At 49.1% G+C, this 25,472-nt stretch overlaps 6 protein-coding genes across 6 annotated transcripts; 3 read left to right on the top strand and 3 right to left on the bottom strand.

Moving 5' to 3' along the window:
- The first annotated feature begins 3,708 nt into the window (after window positions 1–3,708).
- Window positions 3,709–5,625, top strand: DFJ58DRAFT_707964 (acetyl-CoA acetyl transferase). Its single transcript, XM_041383771.1, has 5 exons — window positions 3,709–3,857; window positions 3,923–4,211; window positions 4,261–4,647; window positions 4,699–5,025; window positions 5,082–5,625. The coding sequence occupies exons 1-5, from the start codon at window positions 3,768–3,770 to the stop codon at window positions 5,204–5,206; spliced, it is 1,218 nt and encodes a 405-aa protein (XP_041239409.1). The 5' UTR covers window positions 3,709–3,767; the 3' UTR covers window positions 5,207–5,625.
- Window positions 5,626–10,836: 5,211 nt separating this feature from the next.
- Window positions 10,837–12,565, top strand: DFJ58DRAFT_808764 (uncharacterized protein). The gene is made up of 4 exons (XM_041391316.1): window positions 10,837–11,278; window positions 11,378–11,408; window positions 11,464–11,535; window positions 11,586–12,565. Exons 1-4 carry the CDS (start codon window positions 10,906–10,908, stop codon window positions 12,298–12,300), a joined length of 1,191 nt encoding a protein of 396 aa, XP_041239408.1. The 5' UTR covers window positions 10,837–10,905; the 3' UTR covers window positions 12,301–12,565.
- Window positions 12,566–12,703: 138 nt separating this feature from the next.
- Window positions 12,704–14,211, bottom strand: DFJ58DRAFT_666642 (uncharacterized protein; the record flags this gene model as incomplete). Its single annotated transcript, XM_041382571.1, has 4 exons — window positions 12,704–12,975; window positions 13,031–13,221; window positions 13,289–13,776; window positions 13,816–14,211. The coding sequence occupies 4 exons, from the start codon at window positions 14,209–14,211 to the stop codon at window positions 12,704–12,706; spliced, it is 1,347 nt and encodes a 448-aa protein (XP_041239407.1).
- A 293-nt stretch (window positions 14,212–14,504) lies between these two features.
- On the bottom strand, window positions 14,505–17,337 carry DFJ58DRAFT_76279 (uncharacterized protein). Its single transcript, XM_041388570.1, has 2 exons — window positions 17,214–17,337; window positions 14,505–17,159 (listed from the first exon to the last, which is right to left on the bottom strand). Exon 2 carries the CDS (start codon window positions 17,072–17,074, stop codon window positions 14,549–14,551), a length of 2,526 nt encoding a protein of 841 aa, XP_041239406.1. The 5' UTR covers window positions 17,075–17,159; window positions 17,214–17,337; the 3' UTR covers window positions 14,505–14,548.
- A 319-nt stretch (window positions 17,338–17,656) lies between these two features.
- DFJ58DRAFT_808759 (uncharacterized protein) lies at window positions 17,657–19,614 on the top strand. The gene is made up of 5 exons (XM_041391315.1): window positions 17,657–18,047; window positions 18,108–18,280; window positions 18,345–18,493; window positions 18,549–18,700; window positions 18,765–19,614. The coding sequence occupies exons 1-5, from the start codon at window positions 17,926–17,928 to the stop codon at window positions 19,513–19,515; spliced, it is 1,347 nt and encodes a 448-aa protein (XP_041239405.1). The 5' UTR covers window positions 17,657–17,925; the 3' UTR covers window positions 19,516–19,614.
- Window positions 19,615–20,948: 1,334 nt separating this feature from the next.
- On the bottom strand, window positions 20,949–24,544 carry DFJ58DRAFT_916514 (CHAT domain-containing protein; the record flags this gene model as incomplete). The annotated part of the gene is made up of 6 exons (XM_041395480.1): window positions 20,949–23,498; window positions 23,641–23,902; window positions 23,957–24,054; window positions 24,103–24,242; window positions 24,298–24,448; window positions 24,505–24,544. 6 exons carry the CDS (start codon window positions 24,542–24,544, stop codon window positions 20,950–20,952), a joined length of 3,240 nt encoding a protein of 1,079 aa, XP_041239404.1.
- Window positions 24,545–25,472: the final 928 nt, after the last annotated feature.

The raw sequence follows: 25,472 nt of genomic DNA, 5'->3' as shown, positions 1-25,472 counted from the left end.
AGTTGATTAGCACAGTAGTGAGAACGCATTATAAGAACTCCAATCGGCCACGTATGCCATACCATATTGAAGATGGACAAATGTGCAATGCGATCGCCGGTTATTGCAATGTAAACGAACGAGACAATTCACGGATCGCAATATGTGCCAGAGCACCATATTTACATGCATCATCGTGGGTACCACGTAACACTGCAGATCCCTTCAAGGGCTTCTTGCGTGTCATTGTGTGAGTTGAATGATATGGACGTCTTGTATAAACTCACCCTATGCCATCATGATCATCATGCAATGATACATCGTATCATCCGGTTTATTTGCCTGCAACAGCACAAAAAGGCTTGGATCGCACGTCGACCTTCTCGGACGACAAGCTATCTTGTACGCCAGTAAGCTCTTGTAGGCATTTCCGAATTGACTCCTTTCCGAGCTCACCCGGCCAGTAGTATCCTACCAGTCCAAGTCAGACTGATGCTTCTGATCGTCTAAGAACTCCAAGGTGACATATCTTGGAATCCCTAGGCGATCAGAATGAAGCGTAGAGTCGCTGTAGTGAACTACCAGCATCTTTAGAAAGTCTCACCATGTTGCGCAGGGTCTGTGAGAACTGTGAGGGTGGTGGTGTCTTGATACGGTATTGAATTGAGTCACATCCTGATATGGTATTGAATTGAGAATGCAACCTTGAAATGACCACGTCATACCCCAGGCCTGCAGGTCCGGAACGCCCTGCAAGAGTACGGTAGCACGAGGAAGCCGCATGAGCAAATATCGCTAGACTGGGCCACCAACAAACCACTAGTAGAAAGATGAATGATGCCGGAAACTTCCAGCAAACTAGTCCCAATGCCCATTACTACAAGCCCGATATGTAGCACAAAGACGTCCCCAATATGCAAATGTCCCCTCTACTGGTACTACTAGAGCAGTCAGAAGGCAGCAAATTTGGTTATCACCGTGCAGCGAACAGGCTCCACTCTCGGGCCCACTCTCATGCTTATTCGAGATGGACCACTGAGTGTGCTTTCAGTATGGCACACAGTCATGGTGCACTCAAGGATCTACCCTCACCGCGACATTCTCGCGTAGTGGGTGCTGCAATGTAAAAGTCAGATCCTCTCTTCAAGGCTGTCGTCAAGCGTTTAAGAAAGTTCATCCTGAGGAAATAATTTTTTTTTTCACAGCCGGATGCGATATCCACTGAAGAGGGCGAGAACAATATTCTTGTGTGCACCACCCAGGTTGGCCAATCCAAAATCAGGAATACCAATCGCTCTCATATATGGCGGACTGTATTGTTCCTGGACCCTTCTTGGTGTGAACTCTATTTCAGGTTTCAGACGGTCCAGTAAACGTGAGTCAGATAAGTTACGGTCGAATCGTAAATCAAAGTTCGAAACGCACCTCTGGGGCGAGTGCAAAAACAACATTTTATTTCCACCCATTTGCAGGGCTTTGCCTTTTGGTGAATCCATGAAGAGAGAATATGCGACATCTCTGTCCTCGATAAATTTTTGATGAGCGAGCCTCCGAACGATGACTCTCTCCTTGACAAGAGTGCATCGGAAAAGCACAAGTATAGAAAAGGAACAGTTGCCACGCCATTTCCAGGTGTGTAATAGGCTGCAGATAGTATTTTGAGGGTGGTGAATTGTAGAGGAGCCGAGGGACTCGTCGGCCATGAGACAGGAAGGGCAGGGTGGGTGCAACAAGTGTGATAATTTCAGGCCACTGCCTGTACTATGTTACCCGTCATAGTATCAAATGGGGCTGCGGGAATCCTGTCGACTACACGAATAGCTAACTCATCCGCCAAAAAGTCCCGCACAAATGGCACTATCATCGACACGTCAAATGCCGTACAATGCCGTCCCAGCCACACTCACCTGAGAGATAGGAGAGATGATCGCAGAAGGGCCAAAAGATATAAACAGACCAATATTGCTATGGTAATGAATTGTAATTAGACACGAAAATGCAAGCATGAACACCCGAATGACGCACCCCGTAAAGAATCTTGTTGCTGAAAGTTAGCATTTCTCGTGTACCAGGTTCTTGGTAACACCGATACCCTATTCTAACTCCTGGAGCAGATAAACCGATGAGGTAAAGTGCTGCAGAGGGCTCTCAAACAAGTTAGGCATCATCATCATCATCATCACTATCAACGCAAGGATATGATAAGACCTCACCGCCACTCCTATGAAAATATCCGGACGGTACACTGCTCGCACTTGGCTATTAAGCAACCTCACTGGATTAGGAAGAGTCACTTGACCACCAGCCGTCAGGGCCCAATATGTCACGAAAGGGCGATCTTCTCCCCAACACGTGGGTGACGTTTTTGTGAAACTACACCTCAACACTCAAGCTCGTCCACCGGACGATGTTGTGTGCGGACACAGAAAAGGACGAAAGGGAACAACCTAATTTCAAGTAAGGATCTGTATACGAACAAATAAGGATGCCTTGCCGTGATAAACCTCAGGCAACTCCCTGGCGGTCCCCGATACCTGACAAGTTGAGACAACCGGGTGTGCATAGCGCCTTGGTCCTGACAGCAATCAGACCTCTTGGAACTACAAATCATTCACTATCGGCATCCAAAAAGCCGATCCTGTAGAAGATCAGCTTGCAGCAATTCCGGCCATGGATGTCAATTCGGATCTCACACTAGAGACACTGCCCTTGAACTCATCCTTCAGTATCGGGCTTGTTGATGAGTCAAAGGAACGGATAGCGATGAAAGGAGGTGAAGTCACAGTCTAGGGCATATAGAAAGTTTGGTTGTAAGCGCTTAAGCCTTGACATATGCGGTAATCGATTTTTGATGCTGGAGAGTCTGCACACCCCTGACAAACTTTATCTTGTTCTACAAGGTTAATAAATTTCTTCGAATTCCCAATTTCGACCGCAGCATACTTCTCCGATGTCTGCGGCTGTCTGGACATACGTCACAAGGAAACTAAAAAAAATCCAGCGTTCATGACTGCAGGGCCGTCAAGCATGAGCCACCGGAATGCCGCGACCGCAGTTTGATGAAGTGACCGAATGTTGGTCGCAAAGTGAGTCAGCTTTATGATGTGAGCGTTATAACTTATAACCGATAGCCTGGACGGGCAGGCGCACTGCGGATCCCATATGGGTGAGGTGGATGGATTGAGTGAAAAGTCAGAGTGAGACATACTCGGGCAAATTGATACAAACTTTTTTTTGGATGAGCCCGTTCTTGAATCGCGGTCATATAAATAATATCAACTATAAGTCTATAACTCATGCTACATACCGATTGTTCCTGCGGATGTGATGCATGTGATGTTGACCGACATCCAAATCTACACATATTCAAGTTAATTGTTACGACGACTGCTCCATGGCCTATATATCTGTGCGGATAGGACGCTCACACTATGATGCGAGGATATGCCGTGTCTGTCTAGCCCGAGGCTGGCCATGATCATCTGGATCTGGATCAAAGGCATATGTCGTGGACAGGTAGAACTTAATAGATGTTCTGAGGCGGCATACTACAAATTGTCCAGTCAACGGTTAGTGATCATGGCTAGCAGGTGATTATAAGATTGAGACATGTTATTGTGAAAAAGAACCGTTCAAAAGAAACACATGTAAAATGTGTAACCCGGACTCGGATGACTAAGCTAGAGTTGGATCTATGTCAGCTGACATTAAACACATGCTTGCGCTCAACGCCGGTATTGTTATCAGTGAGTTGCCCAAGCTTCCTCCACATTCAATTCGACCACACTATGGCATCTTCAAGCGCTAGAGCAAAGCTTCTCGCTAAGAATGATAACGACGTCGTTATTGTAGCCGCTGTGCGGTCTGCTCTTACCAAGGTATCATCACTGTTATAGTAGAGACCCAGACATGAGGTGCGACTCACTCTACCAATTGTCTGTAGGGCAGGAAAGGTGGTTTCAAGGATACTCGTCCAGAGGAGATCCTGTCAGGCGTTTTGAAAGCCGCCTATACTAGAGCCAAGGTCAATCCCGTCCTTATTGAGGACATCGCAGTTGGAAACGTCCTACCTCCCGGCGGTGGTGCTAGTGCTGCTCGCATGGCCGCCCTTCATGCAGGAATTCCAAACACAACTCCAATCAACACTTTGAATCGTCAATGCTCGTCCGGTCTTGCAGCTGTCAATCAAATTGCAAACCAAATCATTGCTGGACAAATCGACATCGGTATTGGTAAGCAGCGATTCTGCATCTCACCATTCGTTACTGAGGAGTCCTCTAGGTTCTGGAGTTGAATCCATGACATTTGGATATGGCGCTGGATCCTTGCCTGATGGCTGGTCAGATGAGGTCCTCACCAACCAAGAAGCAGAGGACTGTTTGATTCCCATGGGTATCACTTCTGAGAACGTTGCCTCTGAATTCAGCATCTCTCGCGAGGTACAGGACAAGTTTTCAGCTGAGTCTTATCAGAAAGCTGCTGCCGCTCAAAAAGCCGGAAAGTTCAAGGATGAGATTGTCCCTCTGAAGGTCAAGATAACCGATCCGAAGACTGAAAAGGTTTCTGAGATTATCGTCGACATGGACGATGGTATTCGTGATGGTGTCACCGCAGAGAGTTTGTCAAAACTTAAGCCAGCATTTACGAAGAATGGTTCGACGCACGCTGGTGGGTTCTTTGTGATACTCCTTTAAACTTTGCCATCTAAACGTGATACAGGAAGTGCCTCGCAGGTATCTGACGGTGCAGCAGCTGTAGTCCTTGCTCGCCGCTCTGTTGCCAAGCGGTTGGGTCTTCCCATTGTCGGCAAATACGTTGCCTCCGCAGCCGTAGGCGTGCCACCGCGTATTATGGGTGTTGGTCCAGCGTACGCCATCCCTAAAGTTCTGGAGAAAACGGGACTCTCCAGGGACGATGTTGACTTCTACGAAATAAACGAGGCATTCGCATCGCAGGCTGTGTACAGCATCCAGAAGGTTGGCTTGTCGTTTGACAAGGTGAATATCAATGGAGGTGCGATCGCGATCGGACACCCACTCGGATGCAGTACGTGTCTCGTAACTTTGGTGTATCAATTATGTCTTGATGTATCTTCGTCACAGCGGGAGCACGTCAAATTGCTACTGGTCTCAACATTGCGAAACAACGTAACGAGCGAGTGTTCGTCACCAGCATGTGTATTGGCTCAGGAATGGGCATGGCAGCTGTGTTCGTCAGCGAACACTGAAATCCCCTAGTAATAGTATTATTATTATACATAGTACGTATGTCTCGTGTATCATATACTTACTCATGAAACTGTTATGCAACACCAAGATGCGGCCAAACCCGCGGAGACTCTTCAGTGTACAGCTGATCATCTTTAGCCACTTATAGGTCTTCTGTAAATTTAGTTCAAATAGATGTCTGGATATCGTGTTGACATAAATAATATTGATACAAAGATGTGTGCAACAGTTACTAGTGCTAGCCACGTAGAGATTTCCCTCCCATACGGGTCGCCAATGACCTCTGGAATGTCAGGACGAACTTGGTGAAAGGATTCCTTCTCCCTGAGCTGTATAGGTTCAAGATTCTCCAGTAAAAATAGTTCTGAAACCAAGGAGAAACCCAAATATCAACCCGCCAGGTGAACTTTCGATAGAGAAAAATATCTAGGTGAGACACTTTAAATACCTCTCATGTTCCCGCGCACGGACCACCTTTCCCAGATCACTATATATTGCAAATTTGTGTTGTTGGTTTTTCTTCACAGTCACCTCGATGTTGAAGTTGGCGTCTTACAGTTTGGATGATGGACGTAACCACTTCGTTACTTTTACTGTCGAGCAGATGGATGGATGCAGGAGCTGGGCATGCCGTTTATCACTTGTTTATTGTCACTGATTGGACGGTTAATCAGCGCCTGGCACATACTTCACAAATTCACTTTACTTATGTTGCATACCGTATGACGCTGGCCGCTGGTCCGTATCTTGAACTGAATCAAGTCGATCATGGAAAATGGATGCAATGGGCACGCTTCACACCTGTGGTTCTGTTACTTACATTCACTGGCATGTGTGTCGTTTCAGCAACATACAAAAACCCACACTGGCAGGGTCTTACAAGCTGACTTTCGCTTGATCATGTCACAGGCCCGGGTGACAGCACCCTGTCTGGCCTCGCGGCGCGTGGTTGAGACATACACCTGTGGTTCTGTGAGGCTCCGTCTGTGGTGCTCACTAGTGGAAACCATCGTTGCTCGGATATTTGACTTCCTACTTCTTTATCACAGTCTGACTCTTACTGGATTCCACCTACTCGATTTGATGCAGCAAGGACTTCCAGCTTCTATTACGAGCTTTGTTCATTGCTTATTATAGACGTTGATCCTTCAGGCATTTATTCGGATCCCACTCACAAGAAGACAACGTTTTAGTCGTGTTCAAGAAGTGTGCAAAGTGAATAACTATTACGGAGTTGTCACGATGCGATCATCGGGAAGGCTTAGCATCCCTGTTCGATTGTGGATGTACTGGGCGGCGTTTTGTAAGTTGTACATTTACTTGTATCATAGTAAGATCTGAGAGGTTGTTTCTCTTGTCTTGCCACGCGACATATGCAGGGTTGGCTTTACCACGACACTTGAATTACAATTTGAGCACAAGACTTGCTGGATGCTGGGCACAATGCCAAGTTTGTCTCCGTTATATTATAGTTCCTGCTACGGCAGTAAATTGTGTTGAGTGTCTCAAGTTGTGCTCTATAATACTAGCGCGCATCATAATACTGCTGACTACTGTGCACTTTGTAGTTCGGCTGACAGCAATGCTAGCCTCCCGTAGTCAGACCATACACACGGAAGACAATCATCCCGTCTTAATTATGCGGGAATGCCAAGGTACTGTGTGTGCTTTCTTGGCCATGATCAAGTGATCAGGCGTCCTGTCATTTTGTCATTCGGAAGGCTCCCCTTCCTCCAGAACAGCCTGGACGTGACCGAATGGGTTGTGTACGCCTTCAAGCATAATTCCCGCTCAAACGCCTTCGATTCTTTTGCGAAAGACTCGTGATCACCTCCACGACTGGACCGTGGCGTATGAACTGCGTTTTCAGGTTTGGACTCGGGGCTTTATTTGATTTATCAGTTGGTCATGACACCAACCAGATACCTGTTATAGTTCTTTATACACCGGCCGAAATCTTGGCGGCCAAGGTGGCTTGAACCTTCAAGAGATTGTTAAAGGGTAGATTAATTTGCCCTCTCTTGCTATAAGTGAGTTCCGTTTTTTTATATGGGTGACAGTGGGTCTGGTTGTTAGACTGCGCGTTCAGGAAGACATTATACAGCATTGGCAGCGTATTCACTCACTTTACCATACCAAGCAGTTCAGGGGCACTAGTTCTGTGGGTAGCTCCTTCCAGGGTGGGACTGGTGGGGTCGAGCCAATTCGCACACCAGGCTATGGCATTGATTAAGAAGGCCTAAATACACCCATGGGCGCAGCTTCCGAGTCGGAGAAATAGTCCTCTATCGCCCACAGGGCAGGATGCCCTATTCCGTCTTCAGTAATATCAAAAGCTCATGAAATTCCACGCCCCACTGCGTGCGCACTCTCCGGATCAAGTGCAGATCGCCCACTCGACGCTCCTCACTTGGCAGGTAATTACCGCAGCTTTTTCCGACAATTGCCTGCGAGTATAATTATTTAATCGATGTCCCCAGCTTGAAGTCAACCGACATCGCCGTCGGACACTGGGCCCAAACCTTACGGTTACACTTGTGCGTCATATTGTGCAACTGTAGAGCGGAAATGGAAACGTATTGATTTCCCCATCTGCGGGGATGATTCCGCTGTCGCCATTGATTCGGAATCATCGCAGATGAGGCTGCTCTATTGCTCGGATTCTCTCCGGGCATAACTTCATGGAAAATTCCTATCTCAAAAGGGCTTATCTTATTCGTCTTGTTATCGGTAGTAGAGACGAACCGGTACCAACTTTGTCAGCTTCCCTGACTGTTCATTTAACGTGGGTTGACCCGAAATTTTTTTTATCAAAATAACCAAAGCGAATGGTGGCTGATTCGGCAGAGGCATGTCATGCCAAGGTTTCGTAGTTTGAGGTTGCAGAGGGGTTACCCACCCTGGCTGTGGCGTTCATGAGCAGAACGCCGTGAAGCCTACATGGCTGCCGCGGAATGACCTACCTCGGATTGAGATGATTCCCCAGCCCGAGGGTCGGGCAGTAACGGTCGTTTTCTATCCTTTCAATGACCGATCAGTGACTTGAGTGGCATTCTAGCTCAGACTTCGATTAACGGGGGCACTAGTATCGACTAGCAGGGTCGGTGATACAAATCTTAACTCTATTTTTCTCATGGGAGTCCGGTTATTTGAATGCCGCATAGACCCTTCATGTTTTCTTCATGATATAGAGCTTTTTTGCAGGGACGATGGTTCGCGACTTGAAACAAACGGACTCATGTTGCGGACATGGAGTGGTTGGAGGATGAATTGTGATGAAGGCAGTCCGCGGCGCCTGATCGCCGGGGACAGGATGCATGAACTGGACAACTCTTTACGCATGCTTGGAGGCATCATATGTCTTAATGACATCTACTTTATCCAAATGACGACGCGAGGAGTGGCGTCGATAACTTATTTGCTGCGATTAGGTGATAATACCATTTCATTTTGATCAGGGTGCAGCCGTTACCTATGAATATAATGTGAGAACTTGAACTTTGTCTTTCATAAGCTGATCCCACTTGGGTCAAGCGAACAAACTCGCGTACGTCGTAGAACGTCGTCAGATTGACGATATGGTATGATGAACGTGCGTACACGGTTTATCACCGTATAGCAACTTAGTATACAGCAAGAACAATTGAATACATCCGGGCCGATCGGAGAGCTAAGTTGAATGCAAATCAGCTGCGCTGGTCGTGAAGGAGATAAAGTAGCGAGGCAACTCTCCGAGTTCTGTTTGATGCCATGCTGTTTCTGCGCGCTTTACACGAGGTGAGATTGCAATCAACACTGGCATCGAATTGGCACAGACTCAACCACTTGCATCGATTTAATACCAGGTTAGTGGGCCCAGGGGCTGTGGAAAACGTGCAGTTTTACAAGGAGGGTTGATTGCTATATTCGCGGCGTTAAGGCACATGCATCACTTTGAATAATCGATCCAGGCTAGCTAAGGAGCGAATAGAAAAGGTGGATGGATGGCTTCTCATTGGAGTATCCCCATAAGCGAATTCGCACACATGCTGTCAAGAATATGATGTCAACAGGGACGGGCGATCTGCAGTCACTTTGCTCAGGCAAAAGCGGCGTTAGGTGTTTCCTACTTCGTATTTACGTCGCTAACGTCAAACAACATACGATTGTGGGGAAGGTTTTGCCCCACGACACCGCAGCAACCTTTCTCCGTTGATGTTATGATAATATAATATGCTGATGGAATTCTACTAGCGTCGGGAGTGATGCTGACGGAGATTACGGAAGAGGCGCTCTGGAGTTAGCGGCGTAAAATTGTCCGGGTGGCTTCTGCTCTGAAATTGATAGGCTTTCACGGAAAATGAGAAGATGGCGACGGATAATAATACCACTGTGGCAGGAAATCTCACAGAGAGTTTCTGTTCCAGCAGGTTATGGAGGAAAAGTTTGGAGATGAAGTAGTTACCATGAGAATGGCCGCACGTCAGCTGTAAATAGGTATTAGCAAGGCGGAGTGGTACGCTATTCAATCAATAAGCCAGGAATTCGAAGACATGGAAAATTTTGAAATCCGAGGGAAAAGCTTGGTATGATACTAGGAACAATAGGTCGCGGTATCGATGGTCCTAAACTTACGATACACACGATGGAGATGAGACAAATGTGGGCGTCATTCGGATATTATGCAACGCTCTAAGAGGAGTGATTGTTACCAAACATACATCAATGGGCGCAAAATGATGATCCATTCACAAGGCTGAGGTTGATGATCAATGACCAAAGAGGATTGAAGCTCTGGCCTCATGTATGACGCACCTGTTGATATAACCATGTCATGTGTCAAGGAAGGGCAGCCGCGAGGCAGTGACCCGACGATGAGGATGATGAGGATTGTTTGAACTGATAAGAGATGGGAGGTTTCCAAAGGGATTATGGATAGACGCGCAGGCGTAAAAGTAATAAAAGACCTTCCATAATACGTATGATCCGGTGGAAGAGGGCGGGTGACCGTGTTTTCCGGCAAGCGCGGGTCTACGGACATGAAATAGCGGTACATGGCGGCGCGTGCTGCGAGAATTCATATAGGACCGAAGAATGGACCTATCAGAAAGAGCACAGCTGTGGTTAGCAGCGGGTGGTTAGATAGGAAGATAGGATGACAGCCGGACATAGACGGACAACCCGGGAAATGCCGAAATCAAAATGCACTAAAGCTTAATTCCACTGTCATTAGCAAATCACCGGAACTGAATTTTGTGCCTGTAGTCAACGCTTGCTATCTTCAAAGGTCCCGGGACTAAGCCAAGGTGTAGTCTTTTGATTTTATGTTAGCCGGTCAACAGCCGAGCGAGGATAGCGGAGACTAGCGGACTCTAACTCAAGGTTTGTTGAAGTTTGTTAGTTACGAACCTGAGCTCAGCGATCACAGGCTGGGGCACGTAAACATTCATTGAACCCGTACCACACCGATCGATTGGCGCAAGGCCCGCCGGACTAGGCTTCTGTCACTATCCGAAATTTCTCTTATTACTGTCCTTTTTTGTTGCTGAAACACTAATCCAAATTCCCCTTATATAACCGAACAGCCACAGGGCCTGCTTCAATTTAGTCACAGGCAACTACCTTTAAAATCATTCTCCTCTTCTTTCCGGTTCGTATTAAATGCCCTGTCGATCTTGATTTCTCCGCCCCTCCCTTTACTGATTCTCTCCTTGCAACTATGGATAGTAACAGGCAGCCTGACCCAGGCAGAAACCATCCCCCTCCACGTTTAATGGCTTCCTCAAACTCCCCACAAACCCGTCCTATCGCCCCATACCAGCAACAATCCTTGCCTTCTATTCGTCAACTCCACCCCTATCTTCCTCCTTCCGGAATGGCTCAACATATGCCCCCTACTGACCCTCCTTCATACACCTATCCACTCCCAAGTCCTTATGCAGGGCCTTCTGGCTCCTCTGAAATTCAACAACCTCCCTCACAGCATGCCCTCTATGGTCGTTCAGAAATGATAGACTCTGAGCCAGAAGGTGAGATGGAACAACAAGGTCCCGCTAAAAAGAAAAGGCGACGACAGGCTCTGAGCTGTAATGGTAAGTCTTATTTATTATTCATTTACAAATCCGTCGCTCATCGTTATCGATAATCTTTGCTCCCTTACTCTTTTTATCCACGTGACGCGATCTCTACAGAGTGCAAACGGCGTAAGATTAAATGTGACAGGTCGGCCGTTGAAATGTGACCATGTCGCCGCGCTGTTTTGACTTCGCATTTACAGAGCTCAGCCCTGTGGGCCATGTACTAGGCGTGGTGAACAGTCAAAATGTCAATGGCGAACTTTAGAGCCTGTGTAAGCAGCGTCTTTCCTGCACGGAAAGTCCCACCCTTATAAATGTCCAGGGACAAATACGTCAGTCGCGCTGAATATGATGAACTCAAGGCCAGAAGTAAGGCTGAATATGACGAACTGAAGGCTAGACTTGATCACATTGAATCCGTGGTCGCGCGCCTTTTCCCCCCACCAGGCGGCCCTGCCAACGTGCCCATGTATTCAATCCCTGCTGATATTCCAGGGGCGTCGTCATCTGACAACGTAACCTCCTACCACTCAGCCCATTCCTCCGCGGCACAAGCATTGTATGTTTCCCCATCATCTTCTTTCACCCAAGACCCGGCAAAATCACAATCTTATGTCGGCTCTTCCTCACCTCATATCGCGGGGTCCGGAATTGGTCACGGGCCTTCCATTTCATCCTCGTCAAACCCCCAATCAGTCTCACAAAGTGCGGGCCCATCTCATCTCCGCCATCCCTCGGATGCCAAGTCCCCCACTATTGTTAGGCAGTCCCCACTTTCGCTCGCTTCCATCACATCTCCTTACAATGCTGATGCCCAGCCAAAAAACTTCCACGCGCAGACGTTCAGAATACTGGGCGAGCGTCTGCGCCCGGTTCTAAGAAGTTGGAAAGACCCAGTGGAACTTCTTTGCGGCATCCTCAATCTATGGAACATGCTGCGATGTCCAGCTCAGCAAGCATTACAATGGAAGGCCCGTCGATGTCGCCAGGGACGCACCATTTGTCGTCATCGAGGCGTTACGGTGATCCTTCCGTAGGGCGGGAAGGGGGGGATAACAGAGACCGAAGGCAAGGTCCTGTAGAGCGATAGACTCTTCCGGCATTTCGTCGGCTCATAGGTTAATTCTGATCATCATTGGTGGCATTCAGTTGTATTCATTCTGCTCACACTCCACACCACGCGTCAACCTTGTATGAAAAATACCTTCTACAGACTCCATTCCCGGTGTGCCGGACATGACTTTTTCGCTTTAATTTGGCGATCGCATACCCCACTAGCCTCGTTTTTTCTGAACATCTTTCACGACACAATTACGAGATTTGTATTGTAGCAATACCACGAGTCTACTAAGCTTATCCTAAACATGTCAGTAAATGTCTCTAGCGCAGATCATGGTGGTCGCATGTAGTATTCCGAAACTAGTGCAGGGTGCAATCATCCTAGTCCCATACTAGCTTCCCCCGGCTATCGACGGTGGCTTGCATGCCACCGCTAGTTTGCTTACCCCCTCCACGGCGTGATTGATCAATGATCTTTTCACGCTCCAAAGCACGCCTATGTTCGGCAAGTTTCGCCAGTCGCTCGGTCTCAGCGTCAGCTTTAGCATCTTTCACCATCTGATTTCTTTTCGCATTTTGCCGCTGTTTCTTTGTCAGTGCCTGTGGGACTTGTTGTACAAGTTGCGAAGGCGTGGTCGAGGGTCGTGATAAATCTGGGGCCGTGTTAATTTCATAATAAAGTCAAAAAAAAAATAGGAAAAAATTTACTTGAGCGACCCTTGCCCTTCACAATACCCCATTCGCCGTCACCCTCACCATCTGCATCGTTTAAAGTACCACTGCTGTCATCCACATCCTCGTAATCTTTCCAGGAAAATCCTGGTGCCGGCGCTTCATCGGGCCGGGGTTGTACACGCATCACACGCGCTAAACCAGGATAATCCGGGCGCTCAAGCATGCTTTACGAATAACATCACAAGTGGACCAATGAACATATGGGGATGAATGAAGTGAAATTCGACTTACTCATCGACGGCTGTCTTCCTATGTCTGGGCAACATCCGTTCTGCCAACGTTCGACGCTTATCTCCTGGGGTGCCTGCGCCTAGACTAGCATACCCATCCTCATCCGTACGTTCGGCAAATACAGAGTCGCCGGTTGACGGACCCACGTCACTGCTCGTCATATCCGTTGTTATCGCAAGTATTTGATTGTCTGATCCAGTAGCGGTCTTAGCGCCTCGTGCACTTTGACGGGTGTCTATCCGCATCCACGAGGAATCAGTGTCAAATGACGGAGAAGAAGACCGTATTTGCAGCGTGCGCAGTTCCTGTTCCGCTTTTGGAGAAAACACCTCGCTAGGCATGTCAATGTATGTTCTGGGAACATCACCGCCTGACTGCGATGCTAGGGAAGATGACTGGCGTTCAGATGCATCATCATCTAGAGGTGTCCCCGTTGCTTTTTGCTTCTCCTTCTGCTTCTCCGTCTGCTTCTTGACCTTCGTCTTCGTCTTCTTCTTCTTCGTTCCCTCGTTCGTTTTCACCTTTACACTCTGGTCCTCCGAGCTGGAGAGAACGGCATCAAATTCGCCGGGAATAACATGCGGAAATGGAACGACAGTAGGTTCAGGCACGGGATTACCATGCGCAGACGTTGCGGTGGCGGTGGTGGCGGTGGTGGCGGTGGTGGTACTAGTGGCGGTGATGGAGGAGGTGGTGTTGATGAACTTCTCAGACGGCTTTGAGACGCCGGCGTTTTTCGGTGTCTGTTTCTTCTTCTTGCTTTTGGTGCCTTTTCTGCCTGTGGTTGGGTGTTCAGAGGTGCTGCTGCTGCTGGTTGGAGGTGTGTCGGAGTTGGAGTATGTGAGGTAGCTGTATGCTGCAGCCCCTGCTATGCCAGCTGCGACGGCCCATTCGAGTGATGTATGGCTGAGCGTCGAACCCATTAGGATGGAGTCAGAGATTGTCGGTAGGTGTTGAGAGAACAATGCAATTGCCAGCTTGAGAGTTTCTGGACTGCCATGTGACATTCATATTGACGTACGTGTCATTTCGTCGCGTCAATAGCCGTCAACAACGCGTTGTCATGCATTCACGAAATCAGGCTCCCTAGGAACCTGGGACGATCAACATCGTTTAACTTGAACAAATACACGAACAGGATATTGCTACTACTACGAATCAAAGAACGTTAGACAACCTCAAGACCGATTATAATTAGCTCCTTTAAATTAGAACCATATCATTGTGCATGCTGTCGTCGGGTATATCGGTAGAAGTGTATCATGAAAGCTCAGAGTATCCTGAAAAGCGTAAATTATCTGACTCAAGTTCGCCACTACCACCAATGTGCAGTGTTCCTCCTGCTTGCGCACTGCGCTCGAGGAGATCATCCCAAATGTCAGCCTTCTCGCGCTCTGTGAGAGGCGGACGGCGGGGAGCATTGAGTTCGCGGTAATTAACGGCAGATCGAAGTTGCGAGGACGATGCGTCTCTGGACGTGGAAGTCGATGACCTTAACGATGTCCGCATCTTGGCAGTGGATGCCTCGCTCAGGGTACTGGGCGCTTGAAGAGATATTCGTGAATTTGATTCTCCATCAGTAGTAGCAAATGTGGATTGGGAAGGGGAAGGTTCACTCTCCGACAACCTGCAGCGTATCGCACCGCGAGCAGGCCGTGGCGGTGGAGAAAGTGAGGTATTTCCATCTGGGAGTAAATGAGTGTGGGCGGCTGTAGGCGGCTTCTCGACAAGCCTGTGTGTTCTGAGAGAGGTTAATGAATGAATGGGATGCGTGATCGGAGATGTGTGGGTACGTGGCGAGGTTTCCTGGTGCTGATCATCAGCTTTGCCTTCCGCGGTCGGCGTAGCTCGCCCGGAATAGCTTCGACCGCTAGAATAGCTGCGCCTGCCAGAATGCGACATCGAGCCCTGATCTTTGGTGTGATTACCCAAAATCTTGTGGAGCTCCCGTGGGGGCACAATATGACGATCCCCCATACTGGGATAACCCGGCACAGTCTCCTCCCCATATGAGGACACTGACGATCCCCTCGAGTGTGACATATGAAAGAAACTTGCCGAAGCCATTTCGGATGAATTAGGGGAAGACGAAGACGTTGCCATGCTCGGCCGCGGGCCTGAGCCAGCAATATTCTTTGGCATAGATGCGCTGTAAGGTTTTTGTGACGTAGCCTGTGCGTCTTTGTATACCGTCTGGGACCGGGGAGGGGGTGTGTTGAGCAACTCTTTTGGAATGGCAGGGACAGGCGGCGCAGCTGTATCAGCCTGGAAGCGCTCGCGAAGCGCGCCCGTGCTGATCCGCTTCATGAGCTTCCAAATCTTAGAACCCTCGGGCTTGTTCTGCGGGTCGGTCGCTGAGCGGATGTGGTCGTTACCAAACTGCCCTGCATCTGTGGACTGTCCGCGGTCTTTGAGACGGCGAGAAGGACGGTGCTCTTGTAGACTTGATCGGTCATCGGCAGGGTCAGGTAAGAAAGACTCGCCACCCTTAATGTCTTCCCCTGTTGCTTTTTTCCATTTATTGGACACTCTTCTCGAGAGACTTCCCTTTCTCGAAAAACTTCTGCTCGGCTCGGACTGGAGTGTTTGGGCCCGCTGTTCGGCAAGGACATGAGCGTGAAAGGACCAATTTCTGTTATCATCCGGCCCTCCCGCAGTAATTCTGTGATCCGACTGCGTCCCGTAGACGGTATAGTATGGGGTCGGAGAAGGCGAGCGAGGGTCATCTTCAGAATATCCTTCCGTGGGCTGCACGGATGATTCGTCATACAGCTGGACAACAGGACTTGGGGGGAACACAAAACCATGCGCAGAAGGCAAGGGCGAGGTAGCTGTCGCCTTCTGTCTTGTTTCCATGTCCCGTTGCATTCTTTCTTTGGCCTTTGCAGACGGCTTCCTACGAAGAACATTCCGCTGTCTTTGACCCTTCCCCTGTGTAGGCATCGAATTGGCAGCCGAGGAAATGTTGTCTTGGCTTATGAGTGGTACGCTGGAGGAAGGTGAAGTGTTTGTGCTCGTAGCAAGATCCGGGGGCACGTATCCGGGTGCGAAGGGGAATGCCGAGACATCGAGTTCAGGCGGATGGGGTCTGGACTTGCGAGGGGTTGTGAGTCGTGGATGTGATGAGGCCCCCGCGTCTGAATGTAGGGATAGGCGAGTGGGGGACGGCAATGCAGGTTTGCTGAGGAAAAACTTGATGCCCATAGCAACAGGGGACTCAGGGGTCTCCAGGGTAGCGGGACTGGGTGAATTGGGCGCGGTGCGGGCGCGCGCAGAAGACGGGAGATATTTGGACCCACGTTTGCAAGTGACAGCGTGCATAGGGAGAAGATCAGATTCAGTAATGGATCTGGAGCGACCGCTTAGTGCCGAGGACGGAGGGGTACCGAAATATGGATAAAGTGACGTTGCAGGCACCCGATTGCCTTCGAATAGTGAGCGGGAGCCGCGCGGATCAACGCTGGCGCTGGCAGAATCGGATGTGAATGATGATTGTGAGTCAGCGAAGCGGCTGCTGCCGCCATGTGCGGAGGACGGTGACGTGAGGGGGCTTGACTGGGCACTAGGGTTGTGAGGGGATGTGAAAGATGGATGAATGCGATCGGGGACGGTATTGTGAGGCACGTAACGGTGTCGTGAAGCGGACCTTGGGGAGGTACTTTGTTCGCGAGGTTTGGGAGAGGATGTGATTGATGAGGGAAGGCGTTCGTGGACGTGATGGCGTCCAACTTGATCTGCAGAATAGGAAACAGCGCGCTTGCGTGTGGTTGGATAGTTGGAGAACATTGTACTGGTCTTGTTATTGCCGATCAGATCGTGAATTGTATGAAGGAGTCGAGGGATCAAGATCTCTAGGAACCGTTAGAGAGGCCTGGACAGGATAACATTATGAATATTAAGCACTAGAAGTAGAAGGAGTACGCACATGATACAGGCCAGTTTGATGTGAAGTGGAAGAGAGAGGTAGACGCCTGGAGCAACAAGAGAGGGTCGAAGCTAGAATTAGGATTACGGAAAGGGACGATCCGGTATGAGCGATTAGAGGCAAAAATCGGTCTAGTTCGGTCTATACTTACTTCTGATTGGAGAAACTTTGAAGTAAAAAGAGGGTTTACACGAGGAGCAGGAAGCTTAACGAGCGTGATTGAAAATGAAAGAATGTGGGAGTTAGTCGTCGACTCGTCAACCAGAGTATGCTATAAATGGGGACTTCGTGGGTTTCAGTATGAGACTCGGCTGAGACATTGGTTAACTGCAATGAACATACCATGCTCGACGTCGACGATGTACTGCTGGCAATCATGTACAAGCTTGAAATTTAGACTTTATATTTTAAACGCAGTTAGAGCGCTTATAAGCATCCAGACTTGCCCATCTTCTACTTCTATTCCCCTCATGGTTATTATATCTCCTTGGTCATGACCAGTACACTGATCACCGTTGCTTACGCTCTCCCACGCCCGTATCTAAGTAGTCTGAGACATAAGTATACTAGTAACGCGCTAGTACAGTACCCAGTGCAGTCGCTAGCATATTCGGGTCTTAGCCTCCCATAGCCATTCGTATCCAGGTATCCACCTTCTCGCCCCCATTTAATCCCCAATCTTCCTTCTATCTTCCCAGTCACACTCCCCATCATGGTTCGCACCAATATCTCCCCCAATGACCCCGCAGAGGAACATCCCACTATCGGTTTGATCGGAATGGGTGCAATGGGCGCTATGTATGCGAAGCACCTCTCTAAAGCAGGCTGGAAAAAGTACTTATCATTTGCCTTATATCAACATCTCTTCATCTCACCGTTATATTTGGCCTCTAGAATCAGCGTCTGTGATCTTCCCGATAAATTTGACTCCCTGAAACTCCAATACGCAGACGTCCCTGGCGTAACAGTCTACCCAGATGGACACGCAGTTTCTAGAATCTCAGACTTCATCATGTACTCCGTGGAGGCCGAGTACATTGACCGTGTCGTCTCACAGTATGGCCCTTGTGCGTCTTCCCATACCTTCATTTTCTCCTCTCTAATCTGTCTTTCGTGCGAACTTGTACATAGCAACCAAAGTCGGCGCAATCGTCTCTGGCCAGACATCAGTCAAAGCACCCGAGAAGGACGCATTTGAAAAGTATCTTCCTCCAGACGTCCACATCGTGTCCCTTCATTCTCTCCATGGTCCCACAGTTTCCCCAGAGGGACAGCCCCTGGTGATTGCCGTTCCTCCTACCTTATCGCTAATCCTCATTCTCTTATCTTTGACAGGTTCTCATACAACACCGCGCTCCAGACTCCTCTCTTCACTTAGTCGAAAGCATCTTCCGATGCTTCGGCTCACGCTTCGTATATTTGACATACGAAGACCACGACCTCGTTACCGCCAATGTACAAGCGGTTACACACGCTGCCTTCCTCACGTACGAGCCAAGAGCCCGTCACTCTTCCATAACTTCACTTCTGACTCATATTTTCATCACACAGCATGGGCACAGCCTGGGCAAGCCAGCGCTCCTACCCCTGGGAACAGGGTCAATACGTCGGCGGAATTGAAACTGTCAAAGTAAACATCATGCTCCGCATTTACGCGAACAAGTGGCATGTTTATGCAGGCCTCGCCATTCTCAACCCCTCCGCGCGTATTCAGATCGACCAATATGCTTCCTCCGCGACTTCCCTCTTCAAGCTCATGCTTGCAGGAGATGAAGAAGGTCTCCGCACCCGCATTTACGAGGCACGCCAACAAGTCTTCGGCACGGTCGAAGCGGAGCGCGCACCAATATTTTTAACTGAAGACGTCCTCGATCAGTTCACCATCGGTGGACACCCCAAGCTAAACGGTAGTCCAACAGGGACGTCCGCGCCCCCATCCAACTCGCACCTCGCACTCCTTGCGATGGTCGACTGCTGGGCCCACCTCAAGATCCAGCCATTCGACCACCTAGACCTCGCAGCAACTCCTATATTTAGAATGTGGATCGGTGTCGCAGAGTACCTCTTTCGTTCCCCGAAACGGCTAGACTCTGCTATTCGTTCAGCGGTGTATGACGTCACCCACCGGTCAGACGATCTCGAATTCGTTATCGCCGCTCGTGGGTGGAGCCAGTGTGTGTCGTTTGGGAGCTTGGATTTGTATAAACGCAGGTTTTTGGAGACTGCGTCGTTCTTTGAGAGTAGGTTTGAGGAGGCGAGCGCTATTGGTTCGGAGATGATCAAGGCTATTTCGCAGAGTTGAATCTGATTGGGAAATATATTTTATGTACTTTTTATGTAAAACGCCTGCTGGTTTTTTGGATCGTCTGTCATGGATGTCGTTGGCCAGTCATATTGGGTTCCCTGTTCATACTTGACCCATTCCTGCATTTGGTTTGGTCATCGTGGCACTTGGGTCAAGACGCGAGTTTCGTGGAGCAACGCTGTATGAAGGACATGTAACACGTTACTGGCAGCAGCTCGAGACTTCGAGTGTCGAACGCCTTCTGGTTCCCCATAGCAGCAGCCTTGGTGAAAAGCCTTCTTGCTTGAATCCACTCGAAGTGGTGATTGCAAGTCAACCATGGGTTGCACTGCGTCTTTTGTCATTCTGGAGGTGGCGGTGATGTTGGACACGGTCGAGGTGGACTTGCCGTAGGTTGTCGTTTCTGTTACAATAAGTTGCAAAGGTGTTGTACTCGCCGTTATCATCTGCTTCGAGATATCAACTCATTTGATAGACGCCCTGGGTGTGATGCTGTTCGCAGAATGCTCCTGTTGTCATGCGCGCCTCTGACCGGGTGTCCAATTGCGCCACCGCAGTTTGCGGCAAATATGAGATCGTGCAGTCATTGCTTCCAAGACTACCATCTCGTAGTACTTGACTCTTGCTACATCAGCATCGCAATCATGTCGAAGTGCTGCTTGACTACATACCAGCAATCGAGTCCCCTTTGACTAAACTGACACCGCGACAATGATGCAGTCGAATGTAATTGCAGGCAATCGGAGGGTCTGAGTCGGAACAGCTCCCTGTACCGTCGTCATCTGTTTGTCATCCACATCCGAGTCCGCATTTGCGCAATCCTAGAGCATAAGAGGGAGGGCGTCTGCCATCGGATACTTGGGTTTGCGATGCAACAGTGGCAACTGGACGTCAGGTGGTATGTTTGATATTTGATTTTTTGGGGGATACGTTCATGCACGCAGTGCGTGTTGTCTAAAATTTCCGCTCATGGCAGAAAGTAACCTGGACCCAGAGCTGACGAGGTGATGAATGGTGTACCTTAGCATTCCCTTAGGTCTCGATACTCATCATCAAAAGCATTGGGTATAAGCTCCTATTCAGTGAGTCGGTGGATGAACTCTGCTTTTATTTTGATATTTGTGGTGATGAGGTTGTGGTGCAGAAAGAGTTGAAGAACATGGGCGCTTGAATGCCCGGGTCGAGTCCGCATAAACGATGTCGTGAAGATTAATATTCGGATACATACGTCATTGAGCAACGAATGAATTTGCTGAAGACTCTGAGAGTAGACAAAAACGAAAGCGAACGCGAAAACAAGATAGCATATATGAATACGTGACAGACGTAACAGGTTAATTCAGTATTTGCTACAACTTAAAATGGAGACGAAAAAGAATGCGATACAAAGGACCTGTGAACCCGCACGAGATGAAAGTAATACAGCATGAACTACACACCGATATGAATGAAAACCATCCTCTGCTCAAGCGGCACTTTCGTCTTCACGGAGTGCGTAGCACGGTTGAGTGCCCAGGCCGCCTTCGTACAGTCCATGACCTCACCATCCTCCAAATCAGCGAACAAATTCTCGTAGAACGCTTCGACAACGTGTTTTGCGACAGCATCGTCGACCTCCCACAGTGTGCCAATGACGCTCTTGAATCCCGAAAACTGGAGACCAGCTGCGAGGTGAATCACTTCGTCGGGCGTCTTCTTATCGCCAACGGCGGTATGGCATGCCGACAAGAACGCGAACTCAGCGTGCGGAATATGTTTTTCCATGATATCGAGCAGCGTCAGAGGTTGATCTCTCATGACAAAATGCGAATTGTAAGGCTGTTTAGGGTCCTGCTTACCATGACAAGCCAAATGCACCCAGCTGTTCTGTTCCAAAGCTTCGAGTGCACCTGCTCGTGTGGCTGCGCCGCCAGAAACAGTGGTACGGTTCGCGGTCGCGGGGACGAGCTTACGGACAAGCTCAAGCTCGCTGTCGACAGCCAAGAGCGCCTTGCCTTTCCCTGCACCCGGTTGGCCCTGTCCGATTGTCACAAAGGATGGAGCAACACGCTTCTTCATCATCTGTCTGGATCTGACCAGAGCCGAAAGTGTCGGGGTGTAAGAGCAAATGTAGAGATCCTCCAGGCATGGCTCTTTAGAGCGATCTGCCTGTGTTTGAAAGGGGTGAGCAGCATGGAGAGGAATGGACGTGAAAGCTGCAGTTGGACACAGCCAGATGCGAGAGTGGAATTTTAATTTCAGATCATGCTGGAGGACATTGACGACGGGTAGCATGATCTCGTCCCATACTGCCCGCAAGAGGACTATTAGATCGTTCCGCGGCACCTTTGGTCCCATGACAGATGCATGTCGTATCGCCCTGGCGAAGCGATCCTTGAGATTATTCAGATCTACGAGAGTGACAGACGGCAATGGAACATGATGAGGCTCTCCTGACGTTGGTATAATGATGGCGCTGCACGAGTATTGGCTGGCAATCAGGATGATAACGGGACCCTGGCGTGCTGCCGCTTGCAAGTCTTCGTACGAAGGCGGGAGCATAAACCGCGAGAACGCTTGAAGATTACGGATTTCAGCCACTGCAGCTTCCCATTGCCTTGTAAGTTTCCTGTACTCGGTTGCTGCCCAATCAGCTCCAGCTGGGTCAGCAATGCCTGTAGAACCCTGAGCATCAGATAGGCGCTTGTTGAGCACCAAGAGCTTTTGAGCTAGCTGCGGACTCGCAGACTTCAGGTCTTCCAGCGGAGTCCTGAGTCGGGAGGCCAACGACCACTGCTGGCCACGGGCCTGCTCCACAAGTTCAACCGCTTGTCGTAGATTGTGACGACGTATGGCACATGAGGCTGCATCTACAGGAAGTGATTGTGCACCACGAAAAGCAGTTGCAGCCTTCCGGCGTGAGATGATCGACGATCGTGTCATCACATGGCTGTCAAAAAGCTCAAAGCACATTTGGTATGCTTCAAGATCAGATTCATGTTGATAGACTTCTGCTTGGCGAGCCCAATTAATAGCCTCCTTGATGCGTTCCGGAAATCCTTGAGTAGGATGTCTCGATGTGAGTCTGAAGTTCTCCATAGCGAGCGACAAATCAGCGGGATTGTGTAGAATGCGGTAACGAGATAAATAGGCCTCCTGCAGCCACATGTAGCTGAAATACCTGCTCGGGTGCAGTGAAGACAGAGCCGCCAACGATTCTTGGCAAAGAGTAATGGCTTCTTCGATATCTTCATTCTTCTGAGTTTGTGTGAACCGAGAGCAGAGCGCTGAGCTCAAACCGTAAAGAGTTTTATGGCGCTCGGAATGCCGCTTTAACCGAAGGGAATCGCGATACAGATCAATGGCCTCGTTAATATCCTCGCTGACATGCAATTTATTATATCTGGTTTTGAGCGCGAGGGCAAGATTGCTAAGCGTGGTATCACGATGTGGATGCCCAGGTGAGCGCAATATCAGTGCCTCGCGACGGAGGCTGATAGCTCTGGTTATATCATTAATGTCACCACGTTTGTGGAAGCGGGTAACGAGGGCACCCCCTAGGTTGTCCAATGAGGTATCACGAGATTCGTGCCCAACAGGGTATAAGCGCAGCACTTCTTCATACAAAGAGATGGCCTCATTGAGGTCTTTAGATTTGCCTTGGTGATCGAAGCGATATCTGAGTGAGACGGCCAAGTCATTCAAGTAGCTACCACGGTCAGGATGTCCCCTGGAAAGTAGAGAAATGGCTTCACGACCGAGTCTTATGCCCTCATCTAGATCATCGATGCTGCCGCATTGTGTAAAGCGCGTGAAGAGTGATTGCAACAGCGTGTGGAGTGCTATTGGACGGCAATAATGGCCCAGAGGACAGAGCTCGAGGATGACACGTCGAAGGTGGATGCCTTCATCAGATGTGTCTATCGGAAGATCGTTGCATCCGCCGATCACATAATCGACACCATGTGTCCCTGTCGCGACGCTTCGAAGGTAGGTGCCATCTGGACAGAGAGGTAGTAGCTCATGATAGAGTCTGGCGGCTTCGAGGATGTCGGCAGCAGTACTTTTTCTTCTTGTGGCGCCAAGTCAGCGCTTTGGTGAGATTATATAGAGATAATGGATGATCGGGGTGGCCCTGCGGACGCAATGCAAGGGCTTCGCGGAAGAAGGAAGCAGTGGTATCAATGTCTTGAAGATCCTTGCGAATATACCCCTGAAGGCGCGCATACGCAAGGTTGGTGAGGGCTGTTGCGTGGTCAGGATGGCTGACCGGACACTGGTCTAGAACCAACTGAAAATGCTGCACTGCATCGCTCAGGTGAGAAACCGTCTTGCTCGTCATGTATGCGGCAAATTGTGCGTGGCCCGCATCTGTGTCTCGAGCGATCTCGCAGTCTACAAGGAACTACAGTTGGCATTCCGTCAGCAAAAGCTAACAGTAAAGACCAGCGTCACTCACATCAGACAGTGTGCCATCCTGATCGTCGCAAGTATGTACAACGGCGGACTTCAGCGTGAGGAAAGGGTAGACACCACGGACGGGTGGGAAGGACAAAACTACACGATGTTAGTATATATGGATGAATGAAGGAGAAAATCACTCACTGAAAGGTTCATCTCCATGATCGAGTAGCTCATCCCATGACATCTGAAGTTTCCAAATGACCTCTCCACTGCCTAGCATTCGGCCAACCTCATAAGACGCCCAGATCTCCACTGATAATGTAGGTGTCATATGTGATGATCTATATACTGAAATCAGTTCTCGCATCGCATCAGAAAAGTCTCCGTGAACTTTACAAAGTCACAGTGTCGCCCCACACTACAGATCTGTCGGATGATAAGACACTGATGGCCGATTTCCAGCGTCTCTGGGTGTCGACATTAATGGATATGTGGATCCCTGCGGGAATGCGCCGGGAGGGAACTTGAATATTTCTTCCGCTGATGACTGTAAAAAATGTGGGGATCACGCAGCAGATACAAAGGTGATATCGAGCGACCCACCTTCAAGTCTGATGTATTGACTTTCTAAGCCACCAGGCATAATGGTGCGACGAAACAAAATGATGAGGATTGAAGATGGGCCGAGTGGTTGGCGGAATGAATGGGAGGGAAAGACGAGGGACAAGGGTAATGATATGGGGACTGGTAAGGGGATTCGGCTGACAGCCTGGGAGAGGAGGAGAGGCTGAAGCGCGCCTCAGAGAACCGGTGAGAAGAAGACATTGTCATATATCGTAATATATAGGAAAGGATTTCGTCACATTGTAATATAAAGCAATATATGACTATGTAAATGCACCGCAATCAGCATAATCGCCAGCAAGAACTCACCAGTTCACTGATCCGGGCTCAGTCACTAGGATTAGGAGAAGAATCTGTGCTAAAGAAGCATACACAGAGTCATGGTCCAGTTTTCAGCGAAAGTACTTGGCCTGCCAAGGTTGAAGGGGATATGCGAGTCTCAGAGCGTCTTGTAATGATTGCTACTCTTGAACTTGTATCATGGAGTCGTACCACTCATTTAGCACACTTCGAAAGCAATATGTAGAATCGGATCCGAGTGCATTTCCTAAGGTAATGAAAATGCAAACAATGCAAACCGCTGAAAACAGCACGCACATAAAAGCCGAACGATTCTATACGACTCGTCCGATTGAACTGATAGTGACATGGTGGAGGAGGATTGAGCTCGAGAATGTTGTGGAAATACCAGGGACAGTCTGCAAGAACATAAAAGTTACATTCATGGATGCAACGTATATAGTGAATATGTGTGACGAAAACACGTGAACACCTGGGTTTCGGGCGTAGCTATTTTGACGCGGTCCTGCCGCGGTCGTGACGCGTAAGTAAAGCGGCATGCATCAGGTAATGAACCTGAAAACGATAAATCATTAGTGCCAAGCTCAGGTTCCTACCTATTAATTGGCGGGTGTGTAAGAGAGCCGAACAGCCACAGACCAAATACA

Source organism: Suillus subalutaceus, assembly GCF_016647625.1.
Source record: "Suillus subalutaceus strain FC151 chromosome Unknown DFJ58scaffold_127, whole genome shotgun sequence".
Lineage (NCBI taxonomy): Eukaryota > Fungi > Basidiomycota > Agaricomycetes > Boletales > Suillaceae > Suillus > Suillus subalutaceus.
Note: the sequence above shows the minus strand (reverse complement) of the source record. Positions and strands in the feature narration are given on the sequence as shown.

What these genes read in the sequence shown, in the direction of transcription:
- DFJ58DRAFT_707964 (XM_041383771.1), top strand. Translation starts at nt 3,768, where the DNA reads ATGGCATCTTCAAGCGCTAGAGCAAAGCTTCTCGCTAAGAATGATAAC. An exon ending in TGCGGTCTGCTCTTACCAAG is followed by an intron (nt 3,858 to 3,922) that starts GTATCATCACTG and finishes AATTGTCTGTAG; the next exon opens with GGCAGGAAAGGTGGTTTCAA. An exon ending in CGGACACCCACTCGGATGCA is followed by an intron (nt 5,026 to 5,081) that starts GTACGTGTCTCG and finishes TCTTCGTCACAG; the next exon opens with CGGGAGCACGTCAAATTGCT.
- DFJ58DRAFT_808764 (XM_041391316.1), top strand. Translation starts at nt 10,906, where the DNA reads ATGGATAGTAACAGGCAGCCTGACCCAGGCAGAAACCATCCCCCTCCA. An exon ending in ACAGGCTCTGAGCTGTAATG is followed by an intron (nt 11,279 to 11,377) that starts GTAAGTCTTATT and finishes CGATCTCTACAG; the next exon opens with AGTGCAAACGGCGTAAGATT. An exon ending in CGTAAGATTAAATGTGACAG is followed by an intron (nt 11,409 to 11,463) that starts GTCGGCCGTTGA and finishes TCGCATTTACAG; the next exon opens with AGCTCAGCCCTGTGGGCCAT.
- DFJ58DRAFT_76279 (XM_041388570.1), bottom strand. Translation starts at nt 17,074, where the DNA reads ATGTTCTCCAACTATCCAACCACACGCAAGCGCGCTGTTTCCTATTCT.
- DFJ58DRAFT_808759 (XM_041391315.1), top strand. Translation starts at nt 17,926, where the DNA reads ATGGTTCGCACCAATATCTCCCCCAATGACCCCGCAGAGGAACATCCC. An exon ending in CGTCTCACAGTATGGCCCTT is followed by an intron (nt 18,281 to 18,344) that starts GTGCGTCTTCCC and finishes ACTTGTACATAG; the next exon opens with CAACCAAAGTCGGCGCAATC. An exon ending in ACACACGCTGCCTTCCTCAC is followed by an intron (nt 18,701 to 18,764) that starts GTACGAGCCAAG and finishes TTCATCACACAG; the next exon opens with CATGGGCACAGCCTGGGCAA.